At 40.8% G+C, this 25,070-nt stretch overlaps 2 protein-coding genes across 2 annotated transcripts; one reads left to right on the forward strand and one right to left on the reverse strand.

Annotated features, from left to right (window-relative positions):
* The first annotated feature begins 229 nt into the window (after positions 1 to 229).
* MTG2 (mitochondrial ribosome associated GTPase 2) lies at positions 230 to 8,156 on the forward strand. Its single transcript, XM_033010370.2, has 6 exons — positions 230 to 457; positions 2,162 to 2,309; positions 2,926 to 3,041; positions 3,675 to 3,893; positions 5,263 to 5,401; positions 5,806 to 8,156. Exons 1-6 carry the CDS (start codon positions 269 to 271, stop codon positions 6,198 to 6,200), a joined length of 1,206 nt encoding a protein of 401 aa, XP_032866261.2. The 5' UTR covers positions 230 to 268; the 3' UTR covers positions 6,201 to 8,156.
* Positions 8,157 to 20,091: 11,935 nt separating this feature from the next.
* Positions 20,092 to 24,350, reverse strand: HRH3 (histamine receptor H3). Its single transcript, XM_042801029.1, has 3 exons — positions 24,140 to 24,350; positions 23,670 to 23,836; positions 20,092 to 22,762 (listed from the first exon to the last, which is right to left on the reverse strand). The coding sequence occupies exons 1-3, from the start codon at positions 24,348 to 24,350 to the stop codon at positions 21,878 to 21,880; spliced, it is 1,263 nt and encodes a 420-aa protein (XP_042656963.1). The 3' UTR covers positions 20,092 to 21,877.
* Between the last annotated feature and the right edge of the window lie 720 nt (positions 24,351 to 25,070).

Here is a 25,070-nt window from a genome sequence, read left to right on the forward strand (position 1 = left end):
GCAGAACCCTCCCTGGAGCGGCCGCTGTGGGGCACGGCGGGCCGGCCGCCGGTGCGTGAGGAGAAACGGGACAGAAAACGGGCGAGAAAAGAGGAGAGAAGGCGTCCGGGGGCGGCGGGAGGCCGCTTCCCGCGCTTTCCCCACAGCGACGCGGCGGGGAGCGGCCGGGGGCGGGGCCGGCCGGGGGAGGGGAGGGGCCGACAGCGGGGCGGGGCCGGGAGGGCCGCGCCTGCGCTCCGGCCGGGCTGTCGCGGCCGTTGTCGCCGCCATGCTGTCGCGATGCACAGCCGTGGCGGGCGGCTGGGCTCCGTGGAGGCCTGCCTCCTTCCTCCTCAGCTCGGTGCGGCTGGTGGTGTTGGCGGCGGCGGGTCGGCTGCCGGCTTTCTCCACAACCTGCGCGAGGTGCTCAAAGAACAGGCGGCTGAGGCAAAAAAGAGTCATTTCGGAAAGGAAACTGGTAAGACCTGAAGTAAATCAGCTGCTCGTGTGCAGTTGCGTTGCTGGGTGGTCACCTCCCAGGCACGCGTCAGAAAACAGAACCTACCTGCTCCTTGCCGTTTTCTCCTCCCAGGGATCAAATGTGTGCTTCTGATGTGAGGAAATACTATTCTAAAATCTGGTAAACTTTCTGAAGAGTGAGGAATTAAGTCTGCCATGTGACATTATCAGCCTTCAGAGGGGTTGGAGTAACGGTGTTACTTCAGCTGCAGCACCTCTTGGACTGAAATCATGCATCAGACGAGAAAGCGAAAAGGCTTATGTAGCTTTAAAGCTAAAATGCTGTTTGTTTTCTCGCTGTTTTTCTAGTCTTGCATAATAATTAGCTGCCAAACATCTTTTTATGTCAGAGGACCTGCAAGGTCCTTTTTCTTCATCTTTTTCTCATTGCACATCTATGGAAAATCTAATTTTCTAATGACCAATAAATCACTTCCCGTTTAAAGCAATAGTTTCCTGTCTCACCGTGAGATGGTGCCAAATACTTTTCTAAAAACAGGCTTTTTAAGAAATCACTGGTCGTAATATAACTTTAATTATCAAGAGTTAGGGTTTTTTTGTTTTTTTTTTTTTTTTTCAGTTGCTTATCTTGGTATCATAATAAATAAGATTTTTTCGCCCTCACATGCTGTTTGGGCTATTTAATTAAAGTGACCTTTATTGCTCATTCTCATTACGAAGTCCCTTAGTAACTGACAGAATTTGAATGTTGCCATAATCAAGGTCATGCTTTCTCTTTTCATCCTCATACATAAACAATTTCACCTGCCTGTATGAATGTATTTCTCTAATATTCTCCCTTGAGGATTTCAGACCACTTCCTGGAGATGGGCGAGTATTATCAAACCTATTTTGCTGACAGAAAAGATGAAATATAGTGCAGCATAATTAGTTTGCAAGAAGTCAAAGATTAAGTTAATGTCAGAAATAGAGCCAAGATCTGGAATTCTCTTTACGCTATATTTTTTTTAGCCCCTAAGCAACTAATTGTGGCATATATTTTCTTCTGCTTATTCTGTTTACAAATACTTTCTATTCTTTGTCTTCAGTCTTCTAACAACTAAGAAAATTAAAGTTTGCCTGAATTTCATCACCTGGTATAGAAAGCATGAATCAATATGAGAATATCCCCCCCACACATGCACTATGTCCTTTTTGCAAATTTCAGTTCAATTTAAAGAAGTAAAAAGCTTATGTATATATATTTTTTTAAATTTTTTGTTTTCATGAGTAGGGACACAATTACTGAGTGATTTTGGTTTATAGTGTGGTAGCCCTATTGAGCTACCTGTCAGCTTTATGTAACTGTATTAAAAGGATACTTTTCCAGTTATTAGTTCCCTTAACCTGAATTTTGTACTTTTGGTATGTGAGCTGCTGCATTAGGTTATATCAACATAGCCTCAGGCATGTACTTTTAAGGGGGTTTTTAAAAATACTTCTGTGATTTATTTTTCTTTATTATTATACTTAGTATGCTGTATTTAGTTGATCTGTGAATGGCATCAGAGTTCTGACTTTTTTTTTGTTGTTGTTGATTGGAACTGCTCATGACTAAAAGTAGCAGGTCTGCATATTACTAAGTTTTGCAGAACAATCAACTTCTTGGAAGTTGACTCTGATAAACTGTACTTAAAGGGTACAAAACCCATTCTTGTTACAGACACGCTATTTTGTGGATCACCGGAAAGTGCGTGTGGTTGGAGGACAAGGAGGAGGAGGGGGTTATTCTTTTTGTAGTGAACCCAGAAAAATATTTGGAGGTCCTGATGGTGGAAATGGAGGTGATGGTGGCCATGTCATTTTAAAAGGTAAAACTCACTAAATCTGTTTTGTTTCATGTTGTCGTATTGCTTAATACCCCACCCCTCCAGCATAACCAACCCTACATGTGTGGTAGGAAATGGTAAAGATAAATGTAAAAAATGTTAAAATGGTTATTTTTGTATAAGATGTCTTTGCTTTTTAAGCTTTGTCCTGAGTTGTGATAACAGGAACATAAATGACACTGACAGTCTTGGAAAGTATTTTGAAAATCAAAGTATTTTGCTGGTGTCTGACTTATGATAAGGCTGGGATCTGATCAGATTTTACTCTTAAGATGGATAAAGCTGCTTCTGCTACCACGCTGCTGCAAAATCTGCTAATCTAGCAAACAAATTTTCCAGAGTATTTTTTAATGGTTGATTTTGGAATGACCAGATAATAAAGTGCATGGTTACTAAACCTAAGCAGATAAGTAAAGGCAGTTAAACTTCATCATAACTTACATTAGTACTAGTCTTCCCTGATATGTTATTGCTGAGACAGTAAACAGGATATGCATTCATGCAATATTCAAAAAGGGAAAGAACAGTCAAGAGGTTGCTCTTCTGTGCCTCTTCTACTAAAACTGTGTGTTTAAAAAAAGTGCATTTTGCTTTACAGCTGACCGGCAAATGAAATCACTTTCTTCAGTCCTCCCCTTCTATCAGGGTTTTCATGGAGAGAGAGGAGGAAACAAAAACTGTTACGGAGCTAATGGTGCATACGTGTATGTTAAAGTAAGTAAATTAAGATTGCATGCTAGTGTGTTAGCTTTGTATTAACATTGCTGATTTTAAAGCTGGATGACCTTATTGTGAGAAAATCTCATGTGTGTTGTTTCAGGTTGCTTTTTGTGCTGTCTCTGCTGGGACGGGGCTGGCTGGCACACAGGCAGATCAAACTGCTTTAAATTGTTTACGAAAATTAAACTTCTTTGGAAGGTACCTCTGGCCAAAACAAATATGGTTCTGATTTGCTTTACTTCGAGGGGTAATATACCTAGAGCAATCACAACACAGAACTTCTTCAATAGGAGCAAACTTTTTTCTTGTAGACGTTTTTTTGTTTTCAACATGCCTGGTTTGGTGCACACCTAAAATTTGTTTCATAGCTCACTCTTGTGCTTAGGCTTCTTTGCATAAAAGGAGAGAAAGAGGGTTATGGCACATTTTATTGAAGTGTAAATGTCTGACAGGGCTGTTTGGGTTCAGAAGGTGAGCCTCATGAAGTACATTTCACTTTTTGGATTCCCCAGCTTAGAGGAATGATTTTCAACAAATCTGAAATTAGCTGGTAACAGATCTGCTGCAGACAGCTCTACTGCAGACTTTGAACTTCAGTGTAACGCTCGCATCTCTCTTCAATTCAAGGTCCCTATAGGAACATTGGTTAAGGAGGATGGGGAAGTTGTGGCAGACCTCACTCAACATGGTGAAGAATATGTTGCAGCTTATGGAGGAGCTGGAGGGAAAGGTAATCGCTTTTTTCTTTCCAATGAAAACCGAGCTCCAACATTATTTACTCCGGGAGAGCCAGGTCAGGAAAGGGTCCTCCATTTGGAACTGAAGACAACAGCTCATGCAGGATTGGTGAGTGTCGCTGTGGTTCTTCAACTTCCTTATCGTTGCAGGATGATGCTTGACTGACTGAAGAAATAATGTTTGATAACATTTTTGTTAGCCTTTTGGCTTGCTTGTTTAGAGATGCAACTTGATGCTTTTTTGCTGTTACTTGGTAGAGGGGTGTCCAAAGTCATTTGCAGAGCTGTCACTCTCTTGCTACTTGAAGTCATCCTAATTTTGCTAAAATCAACACTATATATAGAAAAGCAGTATGCAAGTTTCATCAGTGATTAATAGACTCACTGATGATGCCCAGCAGGCTTTGTCTTCTGATTCTGCAGATGAACAGTACAGTATGAAGAGGTCTTCTAAATTAGCTTCTGTTTTCTTGTTTGTTTGGTTGTTTTTTTATTTTAAGAAAATTGATAAAATAATCTTCTATTTCATCCCTATATTTCTCTTTTTACAGATATTAAACGTTTGACTTTTAGTTCCAAGTTAAGCATCCTCTGAAATGAAAATACTATTTAGACATGAATGTTAAGTCAACGGAGGGATTAAGCTGTTTTCATTTTTAAATATGGAAAGGTTTTAACACCAGCTAGTAAAACTGTTAAAAGTATGATTTGCTGCAAAGAGTTCTTGCTATAGTCAAGGGCAAAAGACAGATTCATTAGGGGTAGAAAAAAAAGGAATATAACTTTAATTCAAACACTAACAAAAACCAACACTGAACAGACAAGATGGGACAGTGAGAGACTTTGAGCCACGGGAGCTTTGGGAAGCTTCTTACAGGGGCCACCGCTGTAGCCCCCTCCCCTGCTACCAAAAACCCTGCCCATAGAAGGCCAAGTTTCACATAATCATAAAATGTTTTGGGTTGGAAGGGACCTTATGTTGCAATTTAATTCTGTGAAGTTGAGACTATGAAAATCCCAAGCTTGTGGGCATTCTGGTTACTTATAGGCCAAACTGTGTTACTGAATCAAAGACAAAGCCAATGCTGAATTATTTTGGAAAATAATAAATCAGAGTTAGAAAACACAGGTAAAATGGGAAGTGCAAGGCAAAGTGTCATTATTTCAGGGTAAAAGAGATACTAGGGTATATACCCTTTTGGCTCTGAACAGAGTAAATACTTAAGATGGCACAAAAATATGCGAAGAGGACCCTTCTACTCTTGTTCTATTTAATGTTTATGAGAAATTACAGATGTAAATAAAACAGTGTTTAGAAGAAACAAAAAAGGGAAACCAGGGTGATTTTCAGCACTAACTATGCAAAATGAATGTTATATTCGTGCTGGAAAAACCTTGCCACATCTGCAGAAGTTTGTTTGGGATTTTTGGGGGGGATTAACCTAGAACTGTGGCTTTAACGAGTGTTTGTATTCTAGGTGGGCTTTCCAAACGCTGGCAAATCATCACTTTTGAGAGCAATCTCCAGTGCAAAGCCAGCAGTGGCTGCCTACCCATTCACAACCTTGAATCCTCACGTCGGCATTGTCAACTATCAAGACTATGAACAAATAGCAGGTCAGAATTGTAGTATGTTGTGTGTATTTTGATAGCAATTTGTGTCATTTGGGTTTTTCTTTGAAATGCTGCAGAAGTTCTGCAGTTCTGTAGAATTCTTGCTAGTTCTGAAGAACTTCAAATAATACTGAAAGCCAATTTCACATTCACTTATATGTGCCCTCAATATCAAACTAGCAATCTGTATTTTGCCTCAATTGGAATAATCTGAATTGAGGGGTTTTAAAAGATAATAGCAGCCAAATTTAACACGAGGTATGCTTTAACATTGATGCATTGAGATGTAATTCTAAAAGTAGTTGCACTGGCCAGTAAAAGACTGGGTTTGTTGGGTTTTGGTTTGTGGTTTTTTTCGGATTTCTTTTGTTGGATATGTTGGATTCACGGTGGAATTTCTCTCTTAGTTGCTGACATTCCTGGCCTAATAAAAGGTGCTCATCAAAACAGGGGCCTTGGGATGGCCTTCCTAAGACATATTGAACGCTGTCGCTTTCTCTTATATGTGGTGGATCTCTCTGAGTCTCAGCCATGGATTCAACTGCAAGACTTAAAATATGAACTGGAACAATATAAAAAAGAATTGTCTGAGAGGCCTTGCGTTGTCATCGGGAATAAGATTGACCTTGCTCAGTCCAGGATCAATCTGCCACTCCTTAAAGAACAGATAAATGACCGGGTCATTGCACTGTCTGCATTGACAGGAGACAACCTAGAGGAACTGTTCTTTCATTTAAGGGAACTGTATGATGCTTATGTGAAGACAGAACAATCAAAAGGGCAAAACCCTGTCAAGTGGTAGGAACCAGAACTACTGTGAACTGTACTGGAAGGAGAAAAAAAACCTACCATAATTCCATTAGATTGCATCTGTGTGATGGGTTTTTTTTGTTTTTTTTTTTGTTTTGTTTTGTTTTTATGCAAGGGGCACAGCATATGTATTTGTTCTGGACTGCTTCATTGGAAAGATTTTGTTTGTTCACCTTTGAGGTGTCTCAGGTATTTTACAACAATATTTGAAAATTGTAATCATGATGGGTGTTGAATCGGGAACCTGGATCTTGTTTGGCGTTAGATAGTTATGGAATGAAGAGAATGCTATCTAGTAGAAATGACTGAAATTCAGGATCTGTATGAGATGCTGGCTTGCTTTCTGAATCTGAAGTAACTTCTCCATTTTCATTAATCAAAAATTCTTAAATAAAAATACGGAGGTCCCATGTTAATTTTGTTTTTACCATAACCTCTTTCAGTCATCTTTCTGTTTTGTTGTTGTTTGGTGTTTTTTTGTTTTGGTTTTTTTTTTTTTTTTTTTTTTAATCAGGCCGCACAGCTCCTCAGTATTTTTGGGGAGGAGGAGCATGAAACATCTGCAATTAATGACTGAAATTATTTTCTCATTGGTATAAATAATTTATCTTTAAATGATGGCAGCAGCTAAGTAGCAGTATAAAATAGCATAGCAAGGGAACAGTCATTTTGAGACTCACTTCTGAGTTCTTCAGTTTCCTTGAGGAATCTCAAGCAATGTTCTGAGAAATTCTAGGCTTAGATATTCCAAATAAAATAAAAATACAGTTACTTGCTCTCTTTTTTTTATTTAAATATGTCATTTTATGGACAGTGTTCTTTAATTTTGCTCTAGGCATTCATAAGCCTTCATTTAGAGTGGTGGGTCTTTGCCCTTGCCTGTATGTTGAAAGTACAGCTGTTTCTGTATACTCTGGTTATATTCTGTGTAAATGATGATTATCTTCGAAGTGAAAAGTAAAAATTTATCAAAGCATATTATTAAGGTTTTTCATAACAGACCCTAACAGATTTATGGAATGCTGAAGCTCGTACTTCACAAGTCAAGAGCAGCAATTGTTCTTGAACCTTTACTTATGTTTCTTGATTTTTAAAGCAGATTAACTTCGTCTTCCAAACTGGCAGTCTGGAATTACAGACCTTGCACATACTTTGTCACATCAGTGAAGTACAAAGTAAACTCATTAGCACCATCATCAAATAAAGATGTGATGTTTGTAAACTTCACTTTGTTTTTTCAGGAAATAGAGTAGTTAAGTTTTAAGGGCAGTTTGCTGCGTTACAAAACATGCACCTATCACTTGTCTCTGGTTAAGCTTTGCTTACAGATAAGGATTTCATCATGTTTAAAATTGGCTATTTTCTACTATATCAGCAGTATTAGGAATTACTCAGTGGGTTTAAAAAAAAAATCAGCTGTAGCCACTAACTACTTCTGTACACTACAGAAAAGGTGATAATTCTCCCTGCTTCTATCACTTTGCACATTCTGTTTGATTTCATCCCTAATACTCTAATGCTTCTGAGTGGTGCATCCTTTAAAGACTGTCTTTCTTGGATTCCATGAACAACGGACTTTATTCCCTGACTGCCTATGGCTGGAAAGGGGCAGTCTTGTTCAGTCTCTAAAGCTCAACTCACACCTTCCTGCGGTATCAGTGTTCGGGGTCAGTTCTGTAATTATGAATTAGAACTAACTTTGCGTGTATAAGAAAGAAGGTGCATATCCCTTCTTAAGAGCAGCAGGTTTTTGTTCTGAAGAAGTGCAAGGTCAACTTGAATGCCTGAATTGCTTAATAAAAATTTGGTCAAAACAGGTAATTACCTCTCTTAAATCCACATTCTCAGTGTTTCTATCTGTGATCAGGTATGGAAAGTAATTATGCATTATAAGCAGTTATATTGGTATAAATATGGTCAGGAAAAAAATAAAATATTAGATCCCAAAGTCGCTTTCATGTTTTGTTTCATACTTACTTCATCCCTGGGATTTACCAAACAGAATTAGGTAGAAGTTAATATTCAGTTCTGTCCTTCTATTTGGTTTTGTGCGGCATTCTTAGGCTTCATTGTTGTTTATCCTTCTATTACTAAATGCTTTTCAGCCACATTTAATAAAACCTGGAGAAGATTGCCTGAACACAAAGCTGGTGCAGCTTCTTTGCAGAACATTTGATACCTGCAAATACTTTGTGCTTTCTCTGACTGTATTTTAGTATTTGGCAGTCTGAGAATAACAGAGCCTGTTTCAAAAGCCCCTGTACTCACAGGAGCTTTCACCCTTCCTGCCTAGTGCTCATGCAACCTCAGTTCTTGAAGAGTGTTTTGTGTACTGATGTGTAAAAAGCACAGCAGGCTGCCAAATGTCCTATTGATCATATAATTGGCTTCTTTGTTCTTAACATTCTGGGGTGACAGTACCAAGTTCCTAACCACATGCTTATAGGGTTCAGAGATTCTTCCCATGAGCACATACTCCTTCATCTGTGAATGAAAAGTGCCAAATAGCTCCAGCTTTAGAGTTAGAACAACAGTTGATAGGAGCTTGAACTTGCTGTAGTCAATATACATCTATACTGAAGGAAGTAACCTCATGCCAGCGGTCCCTCCGTTACTGCTGGACGAAAGGAGTGGCTGTGTGCTGCTCAGCACGATGCAGAGTTAATAGCTTGGGCCACGTTTCTCTGGAGGGCTCCTTCAGTTTTAGCATGAAGATCTCTTGCATGCCATTCTAATTACAAGGTACAGAACTGAGGAGTAACCTCTGGTTCTGCTGAAAATAAGGCGTTTACAAAGGGAACTCGTTTTATGTCTAGGAACAGAGAAGAAAAAATTAATCAGATTAAGAGAGAATGATGAACTGTTGCAGAGAAGAATGACGTGGTGTAGGACTTCTTCCTACTTTTTTTTTTTTTTTTTGTGAGCAGTCTTGTTTTGCTTTAGGTTTTTGGAGGGGGTTTGGTGGCTTTCTTCTACATGACTTTCCTTAACTAGCTTTTGCTTTTCTCGGCTGAAACCTTTGTTGTTGTCCTTGATTTTCAAGTTGAGATGAAGGATTTTGTTTCTTATTTCTTACTCTGACAATAAACCTTATTTTCATATGAATTGAATTCCAGTCTATTTTCTATTTCCTAGAGAAGCTTTAGCCATAATTTTGTTAGCATTTTACAGTTCCAGTACTCATCTTTTTAGTACATTTTTGGTAGATGATTACAACAGTATTGTAGTGTGAATTGTGGGTTTTTTATGTTTTTATTTGCACTGCTCTCCCTCTTTGTGAAAGTGTAGGTGGTATCAATGGAATAGAGAAGGAAAATGAAATGTTAATGTAAAAACAAGCATTAAGAAGGACCACCCTTTTTAAATGTATGGATATTGAGGACTCATTGCAATACATTAACTAAAACATTGGATCAGTGTGTTTAAGCTGGTGTCTTTTGCAATCTGCTTTACTTAATGGTTTTGTAAAGCACTTCTTTTTTGTACTACACAATATTTTTTTTAAGGTGAATCAGAATGTGTTTGCAACAAATGGAACTGACAGCAATAAAAACGAGACCCTCTCTGAACTTGTACTTGGTGGCTCTGCTCTGTTGCAGCACCACACTGGGAGGAGAGCAAGGCTTGCCACCACGCTGCTGCCAGTACTGGGAGACTGGGCAGATCACACAGCTCAGGGTTGCAGCAAGGGGCTGGAGATGCAGGACACGACACCAGCTGCTGTGTAATGTCTGCCTGCATTCATTCTGATACTACGTGTGCTTAGGGTTGTGGTCTTCAAGTGGTGGTAGGTCACCAGTTGCTTGAATGCAGTAAAAAGTGAACACTGCCAGAAGTGGTTTCTTTTTCCATTGCAAGGGAAATTTCTTCCACTATTGTACATGTATTTATTAAGCCTCTTCATAGTGATTTTTATTGTTAAGTGAATTTGTGGTAAGAGAATAGGTACTCTGACTTGAACATGTTTAAAAACTCGTAGCCTGTTGTTTCTAAATACTGATTCAAATTACAGGAATGGCTGTGAACCAGAGATGCTAGTGCTGATAGAATTGCACTTGTTTATGCAAGCTACTGGATCCAGAACACCAATCTAACTTCTTTGCTGTTTTGTCTTCCACTGGAAGGATATTGCTAACTGGGCTTGTTGGCCGACACCTGTAATGTAAGGTTAATGCTGGCACCAGAGGTTAGGTGTGTTGCAGGTGTGCAGTTTAATGAGTTATTAATTGAATGGCAGGTGGAACAAAAATAGGGAGCAGGCTGCTGGAATGCTGATGTGTTGTTTGAACTGTTAACTCTGCAATGGAAATTAAAAGACAATGAATATATGTTTTGGCTTAATATTTCTACAAACATCATTCTGTAAAAATGGATTTTTACCAGTAGCAAGATTACCTTTACTTTGGGAGATCTCATTTCTGGGGACACTGTAGCCCATAATCTGGAGATTGTTGTCATGCATACAGTTTATGAGAGAAGAGGTTTTTGGGGAGTGGTGGTACCCTACAGTGTGTGTAGGGAGAATAGGTAAGTTTGGAGCTCGGCATCTCTTCAACAGGTCTACAGCCCTGTCATTCCTGTGAAAGTTAGATTTTGTTGTTGGACCACTTCTATTAATTATTAAGTTCATCACCACTGTGAAATGGCTTTGATATAAATTAGAACTTCATCCCAATATTGATGTATGCCTGGCCTTTAAAGAACAGCTTGCTTTTCTTCCATTTGTCTTCCATGCTGCAGTTTCCAATGCTGTTCCCCATTAACAAGTTTCTCCATCTTGTTAAGTAGGGATTAATTGTGCCTGCACTATGGAGGTCTGGAAAGACTGAAGTTACTAATATTTTGAGGGAAGGTTATATATGTGATGCCAATAATGATAAGGGATGATTTTGCAACTCTTGATAATAGAACAAAGCTACCTTCAGGCTGCACTCTCAATTTTTCTCTATGCAATTCTGAAATTTATTATGTGGTATGTGCCCATTTTTCTGAGACATAAAACATAGCTGGTAGGACAAAGGCAGAGAGATTTTTATCAACCTTGTTTTAATATTGAGATTGTGTTTGTCCTTCATTTTCCCACTGAGAGTAATTTTTCATCTCCTTTCCTGACTGAAATAGAATTGTCCAAGGAGGCCTTAACAGAGTCTGATTTCTCATCCACAGGGCTGGGTGATTTGTTTTTTGTTTTGTTTTTTTTTTTTTTTCCTCTGCCTTTGTTTATATGAAATACTGCTTTGACTCCTTGAAGTATGCATTCCTTGGTTAGGCTCTATTCTTTGTTTATTGCTATGCTGTTATGTCACCAAGTGGAAGTATTTATGTATTATATATGTATTTCCTGAATGATGACTGAAGACAAAAGACTAGCCATACTACTAAACCATATAATTATGGTTTAATAACTAACTCATGTCTGCATGTTCAATTTCAGTAAGAGGTAATGAGTATGACTGGTTACTTTGTTAAAATCCTTTTTATTCTGGTAACATTCCATTAATTTTAATTGGAGTCACTCTGGTATAATGCAGTGGTGACCCAGGCCCACCTTGTTTTGTTGGATTTTTTTTCAACCTGAATGTAACATTGCAGTATACTCAAATGCCATTATTTTATGTCATGGTTATTGGGTAAAATAAGGCACAAAACATGAAGAGCCTTGTGCTTATTCACATATACTGAAAATGTTTTATACAGACTAAATCACCTTTTAAAATGCACGCTTTAGAAATGCACTTAGATCCAGATTTATTAGCACCGATTGAAAAGCACGACTAAAAACTAACTGCAGAAGAAATTATCTTTTGTTACTCAAATCCTCAGTGGGTGCCTTTTTGTCTTTGTAACTGGAAAAATCAATAGTCGATGTGTAAGTAAGAGTCAATATTTTAGAAAAATCGATGGTTTGGGATCAATTTTAGCATATGGAAAAGCTTGGTCATAGTTTTAAAGATTTCTCATTTGAATCTTGACATTTGATTCCTCAGTGTTTAATTACCAGTTGAGATTGGAACATTACTGTTTTCCAGACATGTGAATCCCCAACCAGTACAACCTTTGTACACACACTAATCAACCATTGATAGAAGTTAGATACTCACTGTCTAAATCTAGATAAATTAATCTTCCACTAAAAGTGGAAAATGCTTATGAAGAAAAATATTTGTATGAGACAATATAATTGATGAAACACTGGTTGTCAAGAAGACATCTGTGATATTACGGATGAAGTATCCATATTTTGATTATCTTATTCATGAAATCATACTGGTTTGTGGCTATTCATTTCCTGTTGTTTTCCTCTATTACAAATCAGGAAGATGAGTTTGGGCAGCTAGTTTGCTTTGTCCAGGCAGGACACACATTTATCACATTTAAAAAATAACCTGGTAGAAGGTCACTGTACTGAATCAACATTTTTTTTTACTGCATTAGTTTAGAAAAATGTTTATTTTCTTCACTTACCCACCCCCAAACGAGACATGTAATGAAAGTTTAACACACTAGTTAAAATCAACAATTATTGGGACAGTGAGCTCTGTCTAGAAAAACAAAAAGTGGTAACATTAGTAACTTCAGTGCCAGAAGTTGTGGTTTTGAAGCTTGCACATCTATGCAGTGGGTTAAGTCCCATGCTAGCTGTGCAAGGTCCTTATGATCCCTGTAACTACAGATATAAAAAATATATTTTATTTTGGTAAGCTAACTCATCTCTCTCTGTTTCTATATCAACTGAAATTTTCTAGCTTCATTAACTAATTTATCACCATTAGGAAAATGGCTTTGAGGGATGAAAATTTCATACATCTTACTTTTTTTTTTTTTTTAGTATTACAGTACATTATGTCTGACAGTGATTTATTAACCTTCTTTCACTGGTAGAAGCTGAATCATAGGAGGCTGAAGTCCAAATCTAGCCAGGCTGGGAGAAGCCTACATCCCACTGAATTTTAGAAATTTTGAATTTAAATATCTGTCTAGATTTGGACCCCAGCGACTTCCACAGTCACATGGAAATTCTGTGGCAAAGCAGAGGACCTGGAATTTGGCAAGAATTTAGTGTAGTGCTAGTCCTGTAACACTACCTTTTTTTTTTTTTTCTAAGTGACTTGTACAAGCATAATGTACACTGACCATATACGTCATATTGGACTTTGTAGCTTCAAAGTGCTTCACCTAAATGTGTGTGGCAAAGCACAGAAAGACATGACTCACTGAAGAGCTGCCCAGCTCAGCATGCTGCTTCACATCTGCCCTCCACAAAACCCTCCAGTATCCATTTTACCCTCTCATGCTATTGCAGTCCATTTTAGCATTTAGGAGCTTCCTGTGAGCCAACTCAGTTACCTCCTTTTTTTTTTTTTTTTTAAGGCATTCAGGATTTTTTTCACAGTAAATAAAACTCAGTTTGTAGATGGATAACAAAAATTGCCCCATAAAACAGTTTAACTGATGTTACTAATTCATGTAAATTATCACTAATTAAATGTTCTAAAGACAGTGATTTTCTTTTAATGCTTATTAAATATATTGAAGTGGCTTATGAAACTGATTGACACAGAACAGTTCTAGAATTGTATATTAAGACTAAATTAAGTTAGTGCTACAGAAGTTAATTTTCTAATGTATTTAGTCTTGAACAAAACCAATAATACATTTAACTAACCACGTTGCTTGATGAATGAATGCACAGTTGGAAATTTGCTTTTAGTGAATATTCACGCTACAGAATAGCTGTATACCCACTTTCTTGTTAGTAAAGCCTAAGTGGTTATATATTAATGGAGAAAATAATTGCAGAGAGTCACAAATGTAATTGAATAAAGAAGGAGCTTGTTTGGATTTTCTCAGAAAATATTTTCTGCTTGTTCTTGTCTTTGTTAATATATCAGGTTTTTTAAGGCAGTTTGGTAGGTCCTGTCAGCCCATAAATACCTCTTCAGAGATTGTTGTACAAGTGGTATTTAGGCTAACTAAAGTTTGTGTTGTGGTTCAGAGACAGCAATTCTTCTGTTGTATTACCTGCTGATTTGTTAACTTGTCATGCCACAGTTGTCAGTGATTAATATTGATTAGAAATTTTGCCAGTTTATGAACTGTGATTGAAAGGTACTCTACTGAAGTGGTGTATAGTGACAGTTCTCAGTGAATTAATTGCTGAGGTGAAAACATGGTTATGAAGATGAGTTGATCATAATGACTGTAAATAGCTGATTTCCCAGTTCTTAGTCTTCTGTTCAGTACTTTAGCTGGGGCAATCTCTCCAGAGATGAATGGAGGGAGGTTGTATTTCTAGTTTTTTCAAAGGAAATAGTATAAACTCCATGTTCTCAGAAACCATTTTTGAGGTGGTCAATTTGTAGCAGAGGTCAGGAGCATGGAGGACTTCTGAGGGGGAATTTCTAAGGGATTTCAGCTCTTTCTGAAATAGGTGAACTGTTCTGCATACTTTAGTCTGTGTGAGTTCTTCCCAGTGAGAACTACAGAAAGAATATGTTGGGCATTTTGGTCGTCTGCCCAGGTTTTAGTTTACCTTGTTGCTGTAGACTTGCAATGACAGTCACCTGTGCATGCTTGACTTCAGTCTTTCCCTTACTCTGGAGCCAGCTATATGTCAGCATTCTTCTGTTTACATAGTTCTGTACTTTGGGACCCTCATTTCAATTAAAAGTATTAACAGCAGCAACAAAAGATCTTCTTACTTGTTACTTTCATGAAATATAAATTTCTGGAATAACAGCTTAATTCCTAGTTCTTGAATCACTTAACATAGGCTTCATGCAAGTATTATACATACTATTTTATCCCTGTATATTTTGAATACAGGCTGTATCAGAGATATTAAACAGTGCTTTAGCTGTAGTGGTCTATTAAATTTGTGCTTCTTAGAGTGTAAATTATTTTCCTAATGAAGGGTAATTGCCCTGCTTTGTCAATCCATCATCAATTCATGAACACTGCAGGGTGTACATGCAACCTCATGTTCAAGGAATTACATATGCAACTCCCATTGTTGTTTGTTGTTCAATAAACAGCTTCTAATGGCTAAAGCTGTGTGTGAGCTGTTACTTAACAGCTAAAAAATTTGCCAGAGCTGTCACTGCCATCCTAGCAGAGAGCTTGTTGTTTGTGAATGCAGTTCTCCTTCAGTGTTAATTGTGCAGCTAAATCCTAGAATATTGTGTTAAAAATCATTCAAAATTCAGTATTGCATCACAGATGCATTTTTGTGCTTAAAAGAACTGATGCCTAAGTTGTGGGAATGGTCTGCCTATGAAAACTCTTGGTTTTGTCATGAATTCTGTGTTTACACGCACAGGAGGGATACCTGTGGTGTTTGTACACACAAGCACCACAACTACCTACCTCTGTGCCCTTTCTTTGCCATCTCTAATATATAGTCATTCTATGTTATGGCAGGGGGTCCTAGGAATTATTGACAGGTATTTGATGTATAAGAAAGGCCTTTACAACACAACAAAAAGTCCTGCCTGGTGCATCTGAGTCACTGAAAAAAATGTTTCAGGTTGTAGAATTTTACAAATGGAAAAATAATGGTCTTGTTCTTCCCCCACAAATGTGCATGCATAGCTCTACCTATAATGTTTGGTAATTTAATTAAATACTAGTTCCCTTTTGTACCCAGACTCTGCAAGCAGCTTGTATATTACGGAGTAAGAATGTGGAACCTAGTAATAAGTAATGCTCATGCATCCTGGACTATAGCAGTAAAAATGGTGCTGATTTAATGAGTCATCAGCATTCCTGAGCTCACAAGAGGTTTAGGGACAGACCCAGGTTTTCTTGCCTTGGAGGTATGCACAAGTCTTCCTCTCCCAGGTGGCAGTGGGTTTGCTGAAGTGAATGCCAATGATAGTTTTATATCTCACTAAAATGATGGAACCAGGTTATAGATAATACCTTATACCCTGCAGAATTCCTAGTTGCATTTCTAAACCCCATAATTCCTTAATCCTGCAAATACAACTATATTGGCAGAAAAGCGTGTTGTGCAGTGGTAAGGAAGAAAGGAGGAGTTTTAAGTCAAGGTTAAGGGAACACAGTAGTGCTGTGAGTTCCCTGCCATTTGCAAGGACATCTGTGAAATCTTGCATGAAAGGCTAGCTTTGTGGTGTTAGAAATCCAAAGAACTTTTCCTTTTTGTGGTACTCATCCAGGGCAGCTAGCAAAGTGTTTCTCTTCTTGTCTGCAATTCCCGCATCAGAAGTAAAGATAATAATACTTCTTATTGTGCCCCATCTGTTTGCAGAATGAGTTCTGTAGAGTGGAGAGGGTCTCTTTCAAGACTGGGTCTGTACTGCAAAGTTGGGCTGGTGTCAGTGCATGGGAGCTGGGATTATGAAAAACTAATCCTCTCTCATAGAAATCATGTTGTTAAACGTCTTTCTAGAAAGGACACTAACCTACTGTCTTTCTGTCCTAGTTCTGCTATGAAAATGAATGTTCATTTACAAACATGGAAGGAAAACGATTAGCATTCTTTCAAATCAAAATATAATCACATCTTCCTGATTTCAAAGCCCAACCCTCTCCTGCAAATCTCATTAATTATCCCAGACAGGTGTTTTTCAACAAAAGCTCCTTCTTGCATTCTCTCTTCTTCTCTAGCCTACTTGAGCTAATGAAGCTTCAGTGATGTTTCTGGAACAATGGAGCAATTTATATAACTGCAGGTTGGGGAGAACAAATAAGGAATGGTAATTGAGGAAGGGCGCTGAAGAGAGGCTGCAGGAGCAAAGTTCCTCTGTCTGTGTAAAGAGATCTCTCATTACTGGTGATTAGGGAGGAAGCATTACTGAGCCAAAAAGAAAGTAGCTGTGCTGAAAAATGTTCGTTGATAGTTTATTGATATGCAGATGTTGCTCTCTGAAAGGGCCACAGACCTTGATATGGTGACCTTTACATCCTTAAGTGAATGGAGCGCAGGTTTGTATTAAAGGTGGCAACTGGCCTTGCCTCTGCACAGGTCTTACGGGAAGTCACTGAGCCTCTTTATAAAGCTCCTGGGTACAATTTCCAGATGCACAAACATTGTTCACTAGCGCTCTGTGCAATAAATTGGATACTTCTCTGGAAATAGCTGAGCTTCTTTTCTGTGGGAAGCCTATGCGCTTCCACAAATATTTGATGCATATTAATAATTACAGCAACTCATCTTTCATGGTTTTTGAAGACAGGTCCTGCCTGCTCAATTTGTCTAGATAATAGGAATGAGCAGGGTTTTTTTAGCAGGTATGGTAGCAAAAAAATTATATATTTAGGTGTTTTGCTAGGCTAGTTGACAAGAAGTCCTACCTCATCTAATGGTAATGTGTTTTCACAGTTCATATTTGATTATATCTAAAAGCTCCCTAATCCCTGCTGCTTCCAAATGCATATAGACGTTTATATTCTGAACACTAAAAATCAGCAAAATTCAAATATTCTTTTAAGCCTAATTGAATTAGTCATCAGTTACTCTGAAACTTCAAACCAGCTCATAACACTTTCAGTATGAAAACCAGCTTCAGGTGTGACCCCATGTCCAGGTATAAGTAGTCATTTTTCTTTTTTATTTGTCATGGCAAGAGCTCTTATTTCAGGAAGGTATATAAATATCTTCCCTGCAAAATCCACCAATGAATAAAATTGCTTTCAGCCAGGTTTAGGTAATTCTGTCCATGTGGAGGTCAGAGACCATAAAAATACTGTGCAGAAGGCTCACAGTGAAATGTGTCTATTTCCTCACTCTTTGGGAAAGGACTTTAAGACCAAAAGCGCATTCTGATGTCTTGGAGAAAAGTATCATTAGGACTTTAAATTATATAGAAATATATTGATGTCACTAGTGAGACCCTAAGAAAGCATGGTGCTTGTACAGACGGCATGTGCAGTTTACTGCAGGTACATCATGGTCTTACGGGTCACTAAAAGCAAAATCAGTCTCCACCAGCTCCTTGTGAGTATTATGAATTTTATGAGTCTCTTAAGACTGCGTATTTTGCTTACAGCTTTATCTCTTTGACTGTGTGAACATGTGAAAGAAAGGAATTCCTAGCCCATGTGCTTGCAAAGTCACCTTGAAATATAAAGCTGGTCTCATCACTTTTGAACAAACTTACTACCAATGGATGTAGGGGAAAACCTGCTGTTTGCTGTCAGTACATAAATACTTAATCATAAGCTAAGAATTTGAGATCGGAGGCTCAGGCTATGTGGAAAAATGTCACATTTGGAATTTAAGCAGTTGCAACTCCCTCTTTAAATGGCTGTTTGCTCAGCTCATCATAAGCAGGAAAACCAGTTCTGGAGCTAGGAGTGTTAATGTGTTCTGGTTTTAATTTAATTCAATGAATTCAAGCTCTAACAAGGGGAAATTTATAGAAAGTGGGGAAAAAAGCCTGCTAAAATAACTCAGTATATGCTCCCTGTTGCTTAGCTCTGATCTTGCATAATAATGTTTCAACGTTCTTGATGTGTATTGGAAAGTGGAGGAAATAAGAAAAACAAATCCACCCCCCTCTGTCATCTTCCTATTTTATTCTGCTAGAAAGCCCAATTACCAGTCCCTGCTCAGGCAAATGCCTCATATAGGAAAGACTGATAAATTCTTTGTTCATTCATTTGTTTAGTCTGAAGGAAAAAAAAAACGTGTCATGGAAGGTATTCTCAGGTCTAGTTTGTCAGAGATTCAGCTGTTAACCACAGAAAGCTATGAGAGTTTGCTTAGATAAATGTCTATCTTTTCTGTTGTTTTCTTTCTCTTAAAACAGTAGAAGTAGTATCTGTGCTAATAAGATTCCTGGACTTTCAGGTATGTTTCAGGGTATTTCTGTGAACCGCCCCCCCCCCACAAAAGGGAGAAGGGAATGAACCCAGTGAGGTTCACTATGCTGTAAGTTTATTCAGTTTTCTTAAATAACTGGTATCTGCTTTGACTTTTTCAGTAATCGGTAACGAGTATGATGTAGCCTCATACTCATTTTGGTGGCAGTAGATAGTATGCAATCAACATTTATTTGCAAGCTTGCTGAGGACCAGTGAGTGGAAATCAGAGTATCAGAGAGATGTGTGCTCTACAAGAAATAGACTTTTGTGTCATGTAGTGCAAAAGAAGTGGTACAGGAGCAAGTGGTGTGGGTATGACTTCCAGAGCTGATAAAATATTCCTGAGGAAACCTGGCTTTTTGGATGGTGGAACACCACATGAAATGGAGCATATTTCCCTTTTGCAACCAAATTAGTATCGTTTTAACAGTTACTTGGTCTCTACTGTATTTCAGAGACCTTCCACTGAACCAGTGAAGAACATACATAATAGTCTTTAAAAGAAGAAAACAAAATCCCTTTTCTGGAGGATGAGAATGTGAAGTAGGTAACCACTACTTAATACTAGGTTACAAAAAAAAAAAAAAAAGACACAATAATTTCTCCACTTTTTTCTTAAGGTATAACACAGCTGGTAGCATTTATTTTTATCAGACTGGATGATCTAGTAGTCCCACCTCTCCTTATGAACAAATTAAGAGAACCACAGCTGCAAACTGGTACCTTGGTCACACTGACTGTCATTTTTAGTCATGCCAGTGGATTTTGTAAGTCACAGGAAGAGTTGGTGTTAATACAACCTTTTCAGATCTGAGTTCCATGTAAGGTGATCTGGAAAAGAACCGAAGTTGGAAAGAATTAAGTGATGTGAACTTACCACACCCTTAGTGTGCTGTCAGGAGCCTGCTAATCAGAGGTAAGAGAAACTCAGCTGTTTCAGGAGCTACTATTTTGCAAAATGTGTAGGCTTTAACTGGTCCCCTCAGGCAAATCCATAGATGCTTTGCTTTCAGTTGGATTTTATAATTTCCAGCAACACCCTGTTTACCAGAAAATATTTGGCAAGCTTTGTATAAAAATACTTTATTGGGGTTGTCAGAAGGTAGCAGACACAAGGAGAGGTACAAGCAGGCCCAACAGTACATACTGTCAATTCTTAGTACACTTATTTCAAAGGATATATTTTAAGCCATATATAACGGTCTGACTGAACATGTCACAAGATTGAAATCTCATATACACAAAACAAGACATCATTTAAAACCTGACTTCAGATAACAGTACTGATCTACTCAACAACTATCACTGGAATAAAGTTGGATAGCATTTTCTTTTATTCCTAGCAGCAGCCAAAAAGCAGTTTGCTTACAGCAGCGAAGTGTAATTGTTAATCACAACATTGTAAGCTTTTGGGTACTAATTTACAGCAGTTAGGTTTCTATTTGTAAATGTAGTTTTCAGATCTTGAGCTTCCCTGTACAATACCGTTAAATATGAGCATTTGCCATGGCAATTAATTACATATTTGTATTTCTGTATCACTGAGCAGTGCCAACAGAGATGGGCAGTTGAAGTCGTTTGCTTTATGGTCATACTACATTTGTTCCCAAAGAGGTTACAGAATAAATGGACAAATATGATGAAGCACGAGATGGGAAGCAGAGATAAAATGCCCAAGATTTTACATTAAGACTGAGGCTAGAGCCCTGGTCTCTTGAATCTTCTGTTCCATCTGTGGTATCAGTTGACTGCTTTAAAAAAATTTAAAAATAAAGAAAATGGATGCTTATGTTGACTGTATCGGCTCAAGCCAGGTCTCCATTCAAATTATGTGTTTTAAAAGGAAGCATGCGAGAGTTCTGGAACTTGCTAAAATTAAGAGGTTTGAAACTAACTTAAAAAAAAGGAACACAAGATTCACTTCTCTCGGTGCTTGCCGTTCTCTAACCAAAAGAGTATTTTTAAGACCCTGCAAAAGAGATTTTTAAATGTCTTTGGGCCATCATGAGGGAGACTGTGGAGAAGCTGATACCCTGCTGGCACCTTCCACGTGGGCAGAGCAGCCCTCTTCTGCGGGTCGGCCAGGGACCAGGGCCAGGGCTTGCTCTGCTCCCCAGCTTCGGGTGGGAGGGAAGCGCTCCCGAGTGCGGTGGGAGCACTGGTCGGTGTGTGGCTGGACGCAAAGGAACGCGGATCAGTTTTGAAGCAGGGAGCAGGGAATGCCAAGGGGGTGCTTCAGGATGCTCGGCGCCGCTGAGTCCGGCTGTAAGCTCCTTAGGGCAGGGATTGGTCCCTTCCTGGGGAGGGGAAGGGACATCTATTGTGCCACATGCAACTGGGATCTGGGCTACGGCTGTAGCTATAACGATAAATGAGGTGCTTTCCTTTGGAGATTCGTTCTTTTCTTTCTGTATCATCGCATATGTGTAATAAGTGTAAAGAAAAAACGCTCCCATTGATGGGAAAAATCAGGTCTACAAACAGGTAAACTGTAGTTCAGACGAGTAGTTTTAAGTTAGGTATTTATTTTTTGCTAGCTTTTATTTTTCAGGTTTTTTCTTTATTTTAGGAAAATGCTGGTGCTGCTCTGGCTGACTAGGTGGCAGCAAAGCTCTTTTGTGGCACCAGCAATTGGAGGACACAGATTTCACTACCTGTGGTTAATGGCAAAAACCCCTTACCCTTCTGTTCTGTGTGATTTTGTTGTTGATGGACTAGAAGAAATTAATAGTGGTCTCACTGCTGTCTTCCTCACATGCCCCAGACCAGTACTCCCAGCAAGCTACAGTCCTTTTCTGCAACACAGGTGTATTAAAAAGAGGCTCTTCTCATCTGCACAATTCACTTGCAGCAGTTCTGGAGGGGATCGTGAGGTTGAATCTTTAGCTTCTTGGGACAGAGGAGTTTAATAAAAGCTCTTCTGAAGCTGTAGTGGCAGAGAGGGTATAGGACAGGGTTGACAGCTGAGTTGATCCATAGCAGCCAAAAGGAAGTCTCGTACCAGTAGTCAGAGATGCAGTGGCCATGGCAGCCAGCACGGATGATCATCAGGAGAGTGTACGGTGCCCAGCAAATCCCAAAAATGCCCACGATGATTGCCAGAGATTTAGCCACCTTCTTATCTCTAGAGAGCCTGAAGCGTTGAGTCATGTTCTGGGACACTATCTTCATCTGTTTCTCTAAGGACAGAGTGGATGCTGAATTTTTACAGGTCTTTTTGTTGCAACACTTGGGTTTCCCGGAGTTCTCAGAGCATGTTGACAGCAGGTCTCTGGAACCCAGGCTGGCAGTGGAGGCTGCTGTTTGAGCTTTGCTTTTAGAGAGGTCGAGGGTTTCAGCTGGCTCCTTCTGCTCCCACTTACAGCATTTCAAAGGAAGCTTTGCTTCTGGGCTCATTTCCATCTCTTCAGTGAAGGACTGGTTGTGCACTTCATGGAAAATATCCAGGCGTATTTTGGTACGCTTCTGTATGTTCAGGTAAATGCTCAGGTTGAAAAACATTACACTGATGAAAGGGGTGAAGAACTCCAGTGTAGAGGCTGTCATGAGAAAATACCAGTTGTAGAAAAATTCAGCATAGCATTCCCCAGTGGGTATGATACTCTGACCCGATATATACTCCCAGCTGATAATGGCAGGTCCATAAAGCAGGAATGCTAACACCCACACCATCACCATCTTCAGCACCGCTCGCTTGATGTTGCCTTGCTGGGCTCTGTAGGCAACCTGCAACAGGGAAACCTTAAGTATGGTCACACACACCAACCAGTTGAGGCTCTTCACTGTTAGCGTTCCCAGAAAAGCTGCTAGGCAATATCCCAGCAGCCTAACAAATTCATATGCCATAAGCAACAGGAGAAATTGCTAGATAAATCACACTCCTGCAGGGAAGGCTTAGAACCCTCATCCAGCAGCTCCACAACCAGACGTGGCTTCTGCTTAGTGGAAATGCACTGCCTCGGTTGGAGCCCGGCAGCGTGCCGCACCCCACCACTTGCCTGAATTGTCCCCAGCTACTGTCTGTAACTCCTGGGGACAGGCACGCATCAAGCTGCTCGGCTAGGCAGGCACCTAGCTCTGGCTCTCTCTGAGCCTTGTAGCTACTCCCTGTTGTATTTGGAGTCAGGGAACGAGAAAACAGCAATGGATCTGAGCTGCCTGCAAATTGCTCGTTACCTCCTGCAGAAGGCTGAGCATTTTCATCTCGCCACGGTACCCAGAGACCTCAGGGCTGTGCCCTGCCGAAGTTGGTAGAGCGAGCTACTGCCCTGGTAGCCAGGGAGAAGCTGGGAGCGCGGCTGCAATCTGCTTGTTTGTCCCGGAGATAATAAGCCCCTGCAAGTTAGTAATAGGTCTGCTTACCTCGCTGACTCACTTGTACACTACTATCCTGTCATCTGGGAAGGAAACACCTGTACGCTGGGGTCTGAACCTTAAATGATTTAATTATGCCAGAAATACTAATCTGAAACCACAGCTGAATGCTGTATTTGTGGATAATTACTGCTTTCCATCACCAGGCTGAAAGATTCATAATTTCTGGAGGATTCAAAGGGCTTTTAATTATTGCAGAGAATCTGGGGAATAAAGCAGCAGGAGTTATTCCCCTCTCTGCTGCCATGACAGGACTCACCGCTCTTGTCACCGAGAGGAACCTGTCATAGCTAATCAGCACGATGTTGAAGACCGAAGAGGTGCAGAGCAGGTAATCAACTACCAGCCAGAGTTTGCAGAGGCTTCTCCCGAAGATCCATCTCCCCGTCAGCACATAGGGCACGTACAGGGGGATGCAGAAGGCACCTGCAACCGGAGGGGTCCGTTTCCATCAACATGCGGGAGCCTGCACGGTGGTTGCACCCCCACCTCGGGCGGGGGGGGGGGCCTCAGCCGCCGGGCAGGGTCCTTCCCCCGCCTCGCAAAAGCCCCGGAGGGAGCAGCCGGGGGACCCCCGGGGCTGCGGAGGGGCGCCCGAGCGGGTTCTGGGGGGGGGGGACTCCCGGGCAGGAGGCAGCCCGAGTGCCCGCCGCGAAGTTGAAACCGAACGCGGAGCCCCGGAGGATGGGGGGGGGGGGGGGGGGGAGAAGGGGGGCGCTGTCACTTTACCTACTAGAAAATCCGAGATGGCCAGGTTGAGGAGGAAGAAGTTGTTCTGGGTGCGCAGGCTGGAGTCCGCCACGAAGGCCAGCATCACCAGCGCGTTGCCGGCCACGGTGACGGCGATCAGCAGGGCCATCAGCGCGCCCAGCGCGGCCGCCCCGGCGGCGGCGAAGCGCCCGGCGGCGGCGGAGCCGTTCAGCGCCCCGCCGCTCTCCATAGCCCGCCCGCACCGCTCCGCACCGCTCCGCTCCGCACCGCTCCGCACCGCTCCGCACCGCTCCGCGCCTCGGCCACCGCCCCCGCCCCGCCCCGCCTCCCCGCCCCTCCGGGGACCGCCACTCCAGCCCCCACAGTGTGTGTGTGTGTCGCCCCAGCACCACCCCGAATCCCCCAGAGCATCCCTGCATCCCTCTCACAACTCAGGAGCGTCCTTGGATTACCCCAGAGCATCCCTGCACTCCTCTGGGACATCCCTCCTTCCCTCTCAACGTGGGAGCATCCTTGAATTCCCCCAGAGTCTCCTTGCATCCCCACCACAGGACAGAGGCCATGGGAAGTGCTTATGGTTCCTGCCTCGGGGTCTCTGCCTCAATGCAGAGGAGTGGAGGTCAAGGCTTAACTTGTCCTTTAATCAGAGGTCAGCCAGGAGTGCTCCCCGGGGAGGCAGAGCAAGGAGGGTGATGCTCTTCCCCGTGCCCCTCGCTGGCAACAGGAGGTAAAGCTGCCTGCGAGCAGGCAACTCCTTATCAAACAGCCAAGACACTTGCTCTGCAACCCGAGGAGTCCTTGCCCACAGCCCCCCAGCTCCAGGGAAGTGAATAATGCTCCCTCCTCCTTCCACTCGTTTAGCTAAAGAGAGTAACTTTTGTTTGACTACTTCCTTCAGCTGGCGATGCTCCAGGATAGTTACCTACCAATGTAAAATCCCTGCGTGCAG

The sequence above is a fragment of the Tyto alba genome, unplaced genomic scaffold (assembly GCF_018691265.1).
Source record: "Tyto alba isolate M040663 unplaced genomic scaffold, T.alba_DEE_v4.0 Super-Scaffold_33, whole genome shotgun sequence".
NCBI classification, from domain to species: domain Eukaryota; kingdom Metazoa; phylum Chordata; class Aves; order Strigiformes; family Tytonidae; genus Tyto; species Tyto alba.